Raw genomic sequence first — 12,303 nt, 5'->3', positions numbered from 1 at the left:
GAACTCCGGATCAGTAGCCGAGCGCTCTAACCACTGAGTCACCGCGGCGGGTCTAGAACTCACAGCGCTACCTTTACTCGCGCCTTCCAAAAGCGACAATGCTGCTGACAGTAGTAACCACCAACAGCAGCAATGCTTCTGACAGTAGTCACCATCACCAGTGGTAAAGCCTCTGGCGGCAGTCACTCCATGAGCGGCATTGCACTTCATGGTAGCCACTTCCAACAGTGGCCAAGGTTCAGATAGTGGACTTCCCACTAATGGCGATTCCTCGGACAGTAGTCAACCCCCACAAGCGGCATTGCTTTTGATATTAGTAACTTCCAACAGTGGTAATGACTCTGACAGCAGTCACCCCCACCAGAGGCAATACCTTTTAAAGACGTCACTACCACCAGCGGTGACACTTTTGACAGTAATACCCCCCCCCCCCCCCCCCCCCCAGCAATCCACTTCCGCTCGAAGAGTTCCGGGGCAGTGCGGCGATCGGTGAAACGCAGAAGCACTTGAGGATCACTGTGACAGTTTCCGCTATTCGCTTAATTTTAACCTGGCTGATGAGATGATGGTGATACTGATGGCGTCGAAGACGAGGGTGGTGATGATGGTGAGCTTGTTCTCAATGACTTCGTGACCATGGAAGAGACGAGGATGATGATGATGATGACGATGATGATGATAATGTGCTTGTTCTCAATGACTTCGTGATCACTGAAAGCACATTAGCGCCAAGCTGGTAGATCGTGAACGGTAACGTTTAGCGCACATAGTCATCGTCACGTGCCAGTTTACATTGTGTGTATGATTTGTCGCTTGGCGCTGTAAGCTCAGTTTAGCAACAATGACGAGGAGGCTGAAATAAATAGGCTTAACCGTACCGGGTATATCATACATTGGGATGAAAAGTACATCTGCAATTTCCTTTTGCTACTATTCAAACTATGACGAGGAGGAGGAGGAGGAGGAAAAGCTTAATTTATATTTGATATTAAAATGTGTCATTAGCGGTCGCGGGCTGTCTTCTTCATCTTCCGATGAGTTATTGCAGCCCGTCTTAACAGGGTTGGGGCCCCTGGTCCAGGGCTCCACTGAGGTATGCCGCCAGGTAGGCAAAACGGGCAATAACTTTCAACTGATTTTAATTCAATGCATTTCATTCAATGCGCAGGGTATAAAATAAACCTGTGCTTGCAATTAATAAAAATCAGTTGGAAGTTAGCGTCCGCGTTGTCCACTTAGTCTGTTCCTGTCTTAAAGCGCTACAAGTTTCGTCATGACGAACCAACTCGTCCGTACAGACACACCCTGATATCTACTGTGACCACATAAAACCTATAGTGACTATGGAACCTATAGCTTCCTATAGCGACTCAGGCTATGAGGGACGCCATAGTGGAGGGCTTCGAGTAATTTAGACCACCTGGGTTCTTTAACGTGGACTCACATCGCAGAGTGCACGGGCCTCTAACATTTCTCCTCCATCGAAATGCGACCTCCGCGGTCGGGATCAAACCCACTTGTTTCGGGTCAGCCGCCAAGTGCCATAACCACTTAGCCACCGCGGCGGCCCCTTTTTACGTTAGCGTGCACGCCTTATTTCAGCGCAATCACTGCGTCTAATATGTAGCGAAAGGTAAGGCGTCTATAGACACATCAGCGCTTCGTAAGCTGGAACGCAAATATTGGTTCATGCATATTTTAATTTTGTTCTGCATTGACAAATTGGCGCATGAAAGCTGGAGAGTGACCTATGCGGAACACTCACAGCGAGTGCCACGAGTAAACCGGAATCGGATCTTTGCAGGTGTACAGCACCACTGCGCATGCGCGCAGCCGCTGTATATTAGTCGACAACGCAGGCGCAATGGCGTCGAGAACTTGACGCCTTAGCTGGGACCATTATTCCTCTTCCTATATAAAAACTGTTATTATTATTAATTATTAATTGGTTTTGGGGGAAAGGAAATGGCGCAGTATCTGTCTCATGTATCGTTTGACACCTGAACGGCGCCATAAGGGAAGGGATAAATGAGGGAGTGAAAGAGGAAAGGAAGAGGAGGTGCCGCAGTGGAGGGCTCCGGATTAATTTCGACCACCTGGGTATCTTTAACGGCACTGACATCGCACAGCACACGGGTGCCTTTTGCGTTTCGCCTCCATCGAAACGCAGCCCCCGCGGTAGGGTTCGAACCCGGGTACTCCGTATCAGTAGCCAAGCGCCCTAACCACTGAGCCATCGCGGCGGGTACCTTCCAATATAAGTTTCTTTATTTTTTTATTTTTGACGACCACGCTCGCCTTTCGATAACGCAATACTAATGATCCGCACACATGGCCGCCTCTTCACGATCGCATGCTTCCAAGTGCGCGCACCGGCACGCATGCACCAGCAAGAGACAAACACGAAAATCACAAAGGAGGAGAGCCAAATTACGTCTCCCTCGCGACGCGTTTTTCTTTTTTTTTCTCCTTTTGCGTTAGTAATCTGGACCAGTAGATTTCCAGGCGTTCTCCGTGACGTCAGGACGCGCGTCACTGTCGCCCCGCCGATGCACACTTCTTCGGCGCGCCGAGCCTAAAGAGACATGATGGCGCTTTCGTAACGGCCTGTTCTTTCGTCGGGGACGGTGGCTGCCTGCGCAGAGGTGAAACCAGAGCAAGCAACCCGCCTCGCCAGATGTTACTCTTAGACTGCACGTGACAGCTGGGCGATCGGGCGTCACTGCCCACTTAGCGTCACGTGATTCGCGTCTGCGGTGACGTCACGTCGAAGTCAGAAATTTGTTGTGCTTGATTTTCTCGCTTTGGTATATGCTGACTGTTTCGTGCATGCCAGCAAAACCAGCTGGGTGCTATAATCGGCTACCCGCCACGGTGGCTTAGTGGTTAAAGCGCTCGTCTACTGAGCGCCTGGGTTAGGACAAAGGTTCGAACTTGACCGCGACGGCCGCGTTTCGATGGAGGCAAAACGCAACATGTGCTGTGCTGTGTTGGTCGAAATTATTCCGAGAAGGTTACGCCGAGAATTTTAGCTGTATTCACAGCCTCAATATGCATAGACTCGTCCGTTATATTATGGGTCTGGGATTTCTCTACCGTGAGTACGAAAAATTATTGTTTTGGTTTTATTGCAGTTTACCTGCAGACCGTTGTTTTTAGACCAAACAGAAAGCCTATCAAGAAGTTTGTTTGCAACCCTAATTAAATCTGTGAAACTGGAGAACGATAAAAAAAAATACTTGTGTCATCAGCATACCTTACAAATTTTGCTTCTTGGTAAATACACTAGATCATTTATTTATTTATTTATTTATTTATTTATTTATTTATTTATGAATACTGCGTTCTTGTACACAAAATCATAGCAGGTGGGAATATTGTGTTAATATACAAATCATTAATGTAAGGGTTAAAAGGTGAGGCCCGAGAATACTGCCCTGTGGTACACCTGAAATTATTTGGTTTTAATGACGGCTCTTATTAGGCTGTGTGTCTGTTCGAGCCTCATTTGGATTGACTGAGAACACCACGTGACTTTGAACAAGACTGGCGACTGACACGCGCTCTAAGCAGCACCAGCAAGCTTCGTTGCAAACTGAAGCACCTCGCGTAATTGCAGTTGCGTCCGACGCAAATGAACGTATTAGGGACAATTCCTTTGGAAAGCTTAGATGTCTTCAGAGCAGTCCACTGAATGACCTGAATTAGAATTCCAAAACCACCAGAAAGATGCCACTCCTTATTGGAACAAGCTGTGTTTAGTCATGACCTATCTGGATACCCGTTGCCTTTGCACTTTTTCTCCTAAAGTTCCAAAACCACTTCCTATCAACCTTTGCTCTGTGTCAACTCTTTCTCTGGGTGGGCCAACTCGACCAAACACGCCGATTTATTTCCTCAGTGGACATCTTGTACTGACGTCACGGCGGTCGCCATGCTGGTGGACCAGGACCGCAATGAAAGGTTGCGCGCTTGCCTAATCCGCTTATCGCCACCTGCTGCGATGTGCTCTATAGAAGCTATGCCTGGTCGAAAAATCATGATGTCGATGACGTCACACGTGAGCAGGGGCGGATTTATGGGCCAGGAAGACGAGGGGGGGGGGGGGAGTGTCTGTTCCCCTCTCCCCAAGCAAGAAATTTACTACGGGAAGCCGCATTGGTCTCCAATCTTTTATTCGAAGGAAGTTCAAGAATTGCATTGCGAAAAAGCCCGGCCATATCCTCTAAAAGTTGCCCACAGACCCGCCCCTGCATCTGGGGTGCGAGAAGTACCCGCCAGAGGATGGAGGTCGAGTGTACCGCAGAGTCGAGAGGACCACGCTTTGCAAAGCCCTGCGAGTGCGCTTGTGTGCGATGCAAATTCGTTTCGAGCCGTCAGGCCGTAGTGCGAACAGTACGGAAGAAGGCAGAGGCGAGCGCAGATGCTTGTTGTGCTGTGCAGTGTTGAGCCTTCGTCCGGCGTGAGCTTCGCTGCGAGCCCAAGCGATTCCCGCAACGTCCACGGAGGAGTCGCCCCGCGAGGTCCGGGCGCCCTGCCGCTGCGGCAGGGGCGGCTCGCCCTCCGCCGCCGCCGCCCCGGGCGCGCGGAACATGAAGTCGCTGCTGCCCGAGGTGTGCCCCGACCCGCTCCGGGAGCTCAGCCCCATCATCTGCTACGTGCAGAGCCTGCGCGGTCAGTGCTTCACGACGGCGCCGCTTCCTCTCTCCCTCGCTCTCTCTCTCTCTCCGTAACCCCTGTCTTTGTGGTATCACTACTCCTAATTCTATTCAAGTGTGGCTGGAAATCGGGGAAAAAGGGAAAATTAAAGAGGGCAATGCTGTTTTACAGTTTTCACAGAATGTGTTGCGAAAGTTCGATAGCTGAGAGGAAGGAGCGAAGATCTTTCGTAGGACGCAGGGGCGCGACGGTTTGTTACGACCGCCAAGAACAATCGTTCACAACAGAACTTAGTGTAATGGACGGACTAGGAGAGCTTTGCAGCGGCAATGCTCGTTTTCTGGGGCTAGTTGGCGGTGCTAGGAGGAATATTGCTGCTTATCCACTCCCCTCTTCTCGCTTTGCCAGTGAATCATTAAAAGTTTTGGTTAGGATTAAGTAGAAAGTAATTATAAGCGGTTGAAATCTGGAGATTGCACGTTACGTAAACAGACCAACAACGCGAAAAGGGAAGTATGCAAAAAAAAAGAGAACATCACTAAGGGTGAAGAGCAATCTAGTCCAGTGATACGAAGAAAATACGTGATACGTATCAACCTTTTTGAGCGAGGCAAAATGAAAGCAACCGCTTCAAGGCAACGGTGCATTTAAACCACTCCAAAAAAATCGGTCACGGTGTAAATATTGATGGAAAGTAAAAATACAACATAAGAAAAAGAAACGCTAGAAACATAACTCATCCGTACGTAAAGTTTACTCCGCGGAAAATTTTCACTTTACAGGACCTCTGTACCCGTGTAAACTTCGGCGAATGAAGACGCATTAAAAGAACAGTAGATTAACAAAGTTCAAATTAAATGATTAACTTGAGATGTAAAGTGTTTGAGAGTAGCGATCAAATTTCATAATACATAATCGCCAGTTTCCGGGGCTTGTAAAGAGTGCTTTGCCTCTGAGTAAGATTGTTGAGTAAGAAAGCTAGCATGCCAAGAAAGTGATAAAAATGCTTTGCATAAGATATGTTTTCGAATGAAGACAGAGTGCGGACAAAATTATTGACACACAAGCATTAATGACAAGTCTAATTGCAATAAAATATATAAAGTAGCTTTGCAGTGCAGCATTAAATAATTGTTATGAGTAAACATGCAGTTGACCTGCACTCGCGCTGAACGTGACTTATCCAGGCAGCCAGCGTTATAAGTATAGTTCTAACGAGCACATTTGGTTTGGTTTGGTTTATGAGGGTTTAACGTCCGAAAGCGACTCAGGCTATGAGGGACGCCGTAGTGAAGAGCTCCGGAAATTTCGACCACCTGGGGTTCTTTAACGTGCACGGACATCGCACAGTACACGGGCCTCTAGAATTTCGCCTCCATCGAAATTCGACCGCCGAAGCCGGGATCGAACCCCCTCTTTCGGGCCAGCAGCCGAGCGCCATAACCACTCAGCCACCCCGGCGGCCATAAAGCACATTTCATCACTTTCGGCCAAATCAAATCGCATATTTCTTCCTATTAAAACTCGAGTAGTCAAACTTGATTTGGCTTGAGTAATCAACTAAACTCGCTGACTTCGCGGCAGAGGTTAGTTCTACGATGGCGACACCCGGGCAGAGACTTTAACGACGGTGCCGGGGTGTCGCAACAGCCGGGTGGCGTTCGCGGTCGTTACGGTGCCGCTCGGACCGTGACGTCACAGCGACGCCGAAACCACACCCGGAGAGCGCTCGGTTCCTACGTCGTCGGCGTTTCGACAGCTGATAGCCAGGCAACAAGGTTGCGTGTGTGAGCGAAGCAAAAGGGAAAGCAAAAACGTGACGGGGCCCGAGGACTGTGCTCGTGTTCGCAGGTGACGTCACGTAGAGATTCTCGCGTCACGGGATAAATTTCGAGATAAATAATTAAGATTAGAAGAGAGAAAGGAGGTGTTGATGTCGATTTCTCGCGCAGCACACCTGGGCGCAAAGACGATTCGTTGCGCCATTCCACCGACGAAGGCGTGCGCACCGAATTTGAAGGCGAGCGCACATGACGTCACGGTTGCTAGGAGAAAGCGCGGTGCTCCTTGCGGACCTCGCTCACTCGGTAGCACGCGTACTACCATCTAAAAAGCTTTAGACGCGCAAGAGCACAGGGAGGATCGCAAGCCTGCTATAGCGGAGGTGTTCGCTATCTGTTCATAGGAATAGATTTTGTGCTCGTACCTACTTGAAAGACAAATCACCGAGTAGATCATTCTTTTTGGTGTTGCAACTCGCCAGTAGTATGCAGGCCAACTTTACGCACTGCCTGAGAGTTTTAAGTTTTCTCAATCGGGCAAAGCTGATGTGTAAACGCAGAACAAAGAGTAAGTTACTTTTATCGCTGTTGGATTATGCAGGGTGCTTCACCTAAGACTTTACGCTATTTTTTAAAAAAATAGGTTTTTTGAGTTAGAAGAGCGCTTTTTTCGTCATAGCATTGTCAGCGGTGTAGAGAATCAGAACCCAAATAACACGTGCTAACTCAGCAGGCTGGTTAACTAATATTGCATAGTTAACTTTTTAACTATTACAGTTAGGCTCTCAGTGACTGGGAGGCTGTAGCCCATCGTAAGTAATATTCATTTAAGTTTTTAGAATTTCGAAAGCGCGGTTACTTTTCGGCCCTGTGGCCCAACAAATTTCGGCTATTTCGACGAGTTACGCGCATTGGAGAGGTTGCTTTGCCTCGAATCTTCTCGAAAGCGCATGTATTTTGGCGCGATGTAACTACAATTTGTTGAGCTACAGCGCTGAGGTGACCACGTTTTCTGATTTCTGAAAACTGACACGAATATAACTTACGATGGGCTACAATAATTATGCAGCCTTAGAGTATTGGCCTAAAATTTAACTATTCAGTATTTGTTAACGAGCCTGCCAGTTAGTACGTCTTAGCTGCATTATGATGTACTACACCGCTGACAATAGTATGCCGAAAAAGGCGCTTTGCTAACTCAAAACGCCCATCTTCAAAAATTGCGTAAAATCTAAGGTGAAGCTGAACTGAACTACTCATTCAGTCATTCCCTATGAACGGCCTTACAGCGAGTTTAGACTTGAGACTAAGCTGTTTGGTGCGGAAATTCTGACTCATATTGCCCGGACTTCTTTGCATTTCCTGCGTTTTAAACAAGGTCATTGGGGAAGTCCCACAAACGAGCGTCCATGAATAAACTGCGCCATGGGACATCGTTCTGGGCAGGCATCAGCGTGTCACAACAGTGAAGGAAATGCACAGTGGGAAAGTGGCCGCACCACCTGGATCACAGTACCGGAGAATGCCTAACCTGTGCAATGGAAACGCCATGGAAGCACTTAAAATCATCAGATTGCTGGGCGAGGTTGCGCATGTCCGCAGAATAAAAAAGCGCTATAGTAGACTAAAAAAAGGAGTTTCTTGCTTGCGTTTTCTTTCGCGCTTTTTTGTTATTCCGTGGATGCGGAAGATTTCTCGTCCAGGTCGGTTTCTCCAACCACCTTAGTTACGAGCCGGATGTGCGATCCGCGGGTTATCGCCTGATAGAACCCCATCAATTACTAATATGCCAGCCTAGAATTTTTCCGTGTTCTAATTTATATGGACAATCGGCATGTTCTACGGGCCTTTTTGTCGCTATACGAGAGTCGTCCAGACCCGGCATAGATGATTTTCAGAATTAAGTCTGATCCCGCAGGAAACCTTTACCACATTGCCTTACTACCTTTGTGATAGGAGCAATCTCAGAGCTCCGCCTGGTTTTACTTGATAGCGCGATACTAGGACTGCGAGAAAAAGGAACAAGAACGTATCGGTAATTTTTGTTCCCAATGTAATCGTCGTTCATGTTGTGCGCGTGTGTCCATGCTAAATGTTCTCCCCTCTGCTCACTCAGATCAACCCGACGACACCTCCAACACCAGCAAAAAACCCCACATCAGGTCAAGCGCATTCAAGGACTTGAAAAATGAAAGCTGCGTTAAGAGTGGGGTAAGTCCAGGAGCTCTTGGCCTATCTTTTCTTCCGTCCGTTTTTCGTTCGTTTTATCCGATGCAGCTAAGCGCAATATAGAAAGAGAAAGGTATGAAAGTAACATATATTCCCTCAATGTTGAAACATTAGCCGAAAAAGCGCTCTGACAGGCTGCATTTCGCTGTCATGTGTAGGTGTCGACAATCGGGATCTCTCCTCTGGAGAATGACCGCGTACAAAGCATGCCTCTATGTTTTTTTTTTCCTCTGGTTTGCCTTGGTTCCTACAAGAAAGTTGCTTTAAACAAACAACTGCTTTATATACTCTTGTTTTAAGCTTGTTTTTTTCCTTACGCGAGATAATGCCAGCTTTTATCTAAGGTGGTGTATCTGTGCATGCCCCATTCACAGGAAGGATTCTGCTTGGCGGTGTCCCTCCAAGACGGAACAATCATCTACGTGTCTAGCACCATCACCCCCATCCTTGGCTACTCAAAGGTGCTCACGATATTCTTGTACTATTTTAGCCATGTGTATCTGGTACACTATTTTTACGTGTCAGAGCTAGGCTGGTCGGTGAGTGACTGAAACCGAGGCAGCTTTTTAATCGGGCAGAAAACCTAGTAAATGGCAAGTTGATCCCGTAACATGAGTATTCCAAATAAATAGCTCGGTGAGCTTTAACATCTACAGTTACCTAAAAACTACGCTACTCTGTCAGGATTCCGACACGTAATACACAACGCATTGCAAGCGTTGCCGCGGCCATTTTTCTATGCTCCCATAGCGGCATTCATGCGCGATGTTAATCACTGCCGGCAAAGCTTTGCCTTGTCTTGTCCTATGTCCCACGAGCGCATCCACTTTAAAACCACGCGTGCGCTTCAACTGTCAAAGAATAGTCGTGGTTACTAACTGCTTAATGCGAACCTTGCCCTCGGCCAATATCTCGAGATTCGAAATCTGGCATGCGCTTATGTTGTTGAACAGTCACTTAACAGCGGTGCCATCATCCATGTTTTAGCGTTCTCATTTTTCTTCCCTATTACTTCCTTGGCAGGACATGCTCCTTGGTCAGTGCATAATGAACTTCCTCTATCCTCGCGACCGCATCACCTTCGCCAACCACCTGAGCCAGGGCCTCAACTCAAGGTTCAATGAGGACGCCAAAGGTACCTATCTGGACGATCGATGTGATGGCGTTTTTGCCGATGCTGCCCTCCCACCCTCTGCCGAACTATTCTCTCTCCTGACAGTGTCAATGGCGATGCCTCTTCGATATACTCACTCTCCGTATCTCTTTCTCTCCTCCTTCTTCTTCTCTCCCTTGAGGTATCTGCCACAACCGCAGCCAGAGCACCTTCCTATGCAGACTCAGGTAACCGTGAGTCGCATATGAATGAATGACATTTTCATGCGAGCAATCTTTCGTTACCTTTGCGATAATGATGCTCAGGTGCACTTAAACGCAATAAAAACAAAGAAAAGTTATGTCCTCACAGTTCATTAGAGGCTGTTACTTTGAGTGCAGTTCGGAACGCAGCCTAATATGTTATGTACTTTGACACCAGGGGATAGCAGTTGTTTTGTCATTACAAAAAAAAAAATAACAGTAGCAAGCTGGAATTGGTCTTGAAACTGTGCATTTAAGAAAAGTATTTTTAAGACAGTTTGGCCAGGAAAAGCGAATATAAACAAACTTATTAGCGTTTTATCGAATTATTGGCATAAAACCAGTGCCATTGAAATTTCACGTGTTAACCGTTACAGACGAAATCTGCTATTCTCTGTGCTAAGTTATGCCTAAGTATGACTGATGTCCAAAAAAAGAAAAAGCTGATAGAGAGTGCTTCGTGTTGCTTCAGTGCCAAAGCATGAAATCATTTTCGTTTGGTGGCAAAGCAGTCAGCTAACCAAATCTTCGATTTGAGCTCCTCTTTCAGCTGTTTGTGTAACGCGTTCTACGCTCTTGTAATGGCGCATAATGTGGCATTCTGCGCCGAAAAAGGTCAGCTTATTTCTCATCTTTTCCACTGCTTCACGCACTCATTTGTGCATACTTGAAGTATCATAGCTTGCACTCTCATGGCTTCACCATATTGAGCACCTTGCACTTCACATAAAAGCGGTTCTTGTGATGAAACATCGATAGCATATCAGTTATATGCGTTTATTTTTTTGTATTCATTAAAGAAAACGCTTTTTAAAACGTCTGTACGCAAGCTTAAAATATGCCTGCTGAGGAGAAGCGTGTGTTTTGCTTTTCATTGTTTTCTGTTATCCTGTCAATGGCTTTCTACATGTCCGAGGCAGCGCGTTGTTCAGATTTACAAATCTATTAGCTCAGAATACAACGATAAGTTCATGATGGGTTTGGTTTATTTGTTACGCAATCATTACAAAAATACAAATTGCAGAAGCCAAAATTTCCAAACCTGACGCAGACTATTTGCTCCGAGACACAGTTTGGCACCCAATGCCTTTAACGAGAGGAGATTGGTCACAATGAAGTAGCGAGCAAAAATAAAGGAGTGAGCATACCTAATGCATTCAGATCTAAAGCAACAGCACTCAAGCCAGTGCCATGAATAGAAACGCGCTTCTCACTGTACGTACCTGTGTGTCTAGCTGTGCATCACCAGCACTCGGGGCCGCGCCTGAGCACGAGCTGGAGTGCAGATGTCGTCCGTGGCGCCTTACTAACTACATCGTTGCCAGAACGGTGTTTACTTCCTCTGTTTTTCTCTTCCCGTCGCTGCTTCTCGGCGCGCGCACGCACACTGACGTCGAGCAGGCAATACCAGAGCCTGAAATTCGGCTACGGCATCTCGGACAAGAAGGTGCAGTACAAGCCCTTCCAGATGTCCGTCTACATCAAAGACGTCATTGTGGACGACGTCAGCGTCGAGAACGCCTCAACCGCCATGTGCCTCATCGTCACCGCAGTCTCCATACAGACGGCCTACAGGGGTGAGCACACGCGACGGCTGTTCGTCCAGATTAGCCTGTTGTCAGACCGGTGTGCTAAAAGGAAACACCACGCGCAGTAGGGCAGGCAACAAAGGCATTCAAGTAGACGTAATGCTGCAAAACAATGCACAAAAAAAACGCGATTCCTTTTTCTGCGTCTATTCTTTTTTCGATTCACTTTTACCCTTTGTCAGTGACCAGAACTACATCGACAAGAGAACCAGAGAAACAGGCCGGTTGTTAGATATCGGCCAGGCCATTGCGCCTAAAGTTCATTGATCAAAAGACTATGTCGGGATAAGGTTCATTACGAAATACAGTCCCTCTATTCTTTACTGAAATTTTGTGCGATGCAAGAAAAAGAAAAGAAAACATTGGCGGTGGTTTAGCTATGGTTAAACCTGGAGTGACGCGATAGCTACAGCTGGCCGAGTGGAACTTGCTCAGTTGAATTGCGAAGTCAGTCTTTCGCCGCTCCGTTTCGCTATGCGTTCCTTCTTCATCTTCGTCCCACTTGACACGGCGCATGCGCACAGCTGTGGCAGCTCGGTTTCGCCAGCGCGCCGCGCCGCCGGCAGCAGCAGCTACTCCACGCCATGTGGCTGGTCACGTGACCAACCACGTGACGAACCGCATGATCAGCCACGCGCCGCCAGCAGCTGCTCCGCACCACGTGACCAACCACGTGACAGCGTGGTGGC

At 47.5% G+C, this 12,303-nt stretch overlaps 1 protein-coding gene across 4 annotated transcripts in view; it reads left to right on the top strand.

Annotated features, from left to right (window-relative positions):
• The window catches only part of LOC144120562 (uncharacterized), a 36,371-nt gene that overhangs the window by 6,301 nt on the left and 17,767 nt on the right, over nucleotides 1–12,303 (top strand). For 2 of the 4 annotated variants that reach the window (XM_077653098.1, XM_077653099.1), the window contains exons 2-6: nucleotides 8,557–8,651; nucleotides 9,044–9,130; nucleotides 9,693–9,804; nucleotides 9,965–10,010; nucleotides 11,427–11,602. In XM_077653098.1, coding sequence (XP_077509224.1) covers nucleotides 8,557–8,651; nucleotides 9,044–9,130; nucleotides 9,693–9,804; nucleotides 9,965–10,010; nucleotides 11,427–11,602 — 516 coding nt within the window. Of the gene's footprint in view, nucleotides 1–4,443; nucleotides 4,675–8,556; nucleotides 8,652–9,043; nucleotides 9,131–9,692; nucleotides 9,805–9,964; nucleotides 10,011–11,426; nucleotides 11,603–12,303 lie in introns of those variants that run through there. The other 2 variants (XM_077653100.1, XM_077653101.1) reach the window with 2 other exon arrangements.

Source organism: Amblyomma americanum, chromosome 2, assembly GCF_052857255.1.
Source record: "Amblyomma americanum isolate KBUSLIRL-KWMA chromosome 2, ASM5285725v1, whole genome shotgun sequence".
Lineage (NCBI taxonomy): Eukaryota > Metazoa > Arthropoda > Arachnida > Ixodida > Ixodidae > Amblyomma > Amblyomma americanum.
The sequence above is the reverse complement of the archived record's forward strand: the minus strand, read 5'-3'. Positions and strand labels throughout refer to the sequence as shown.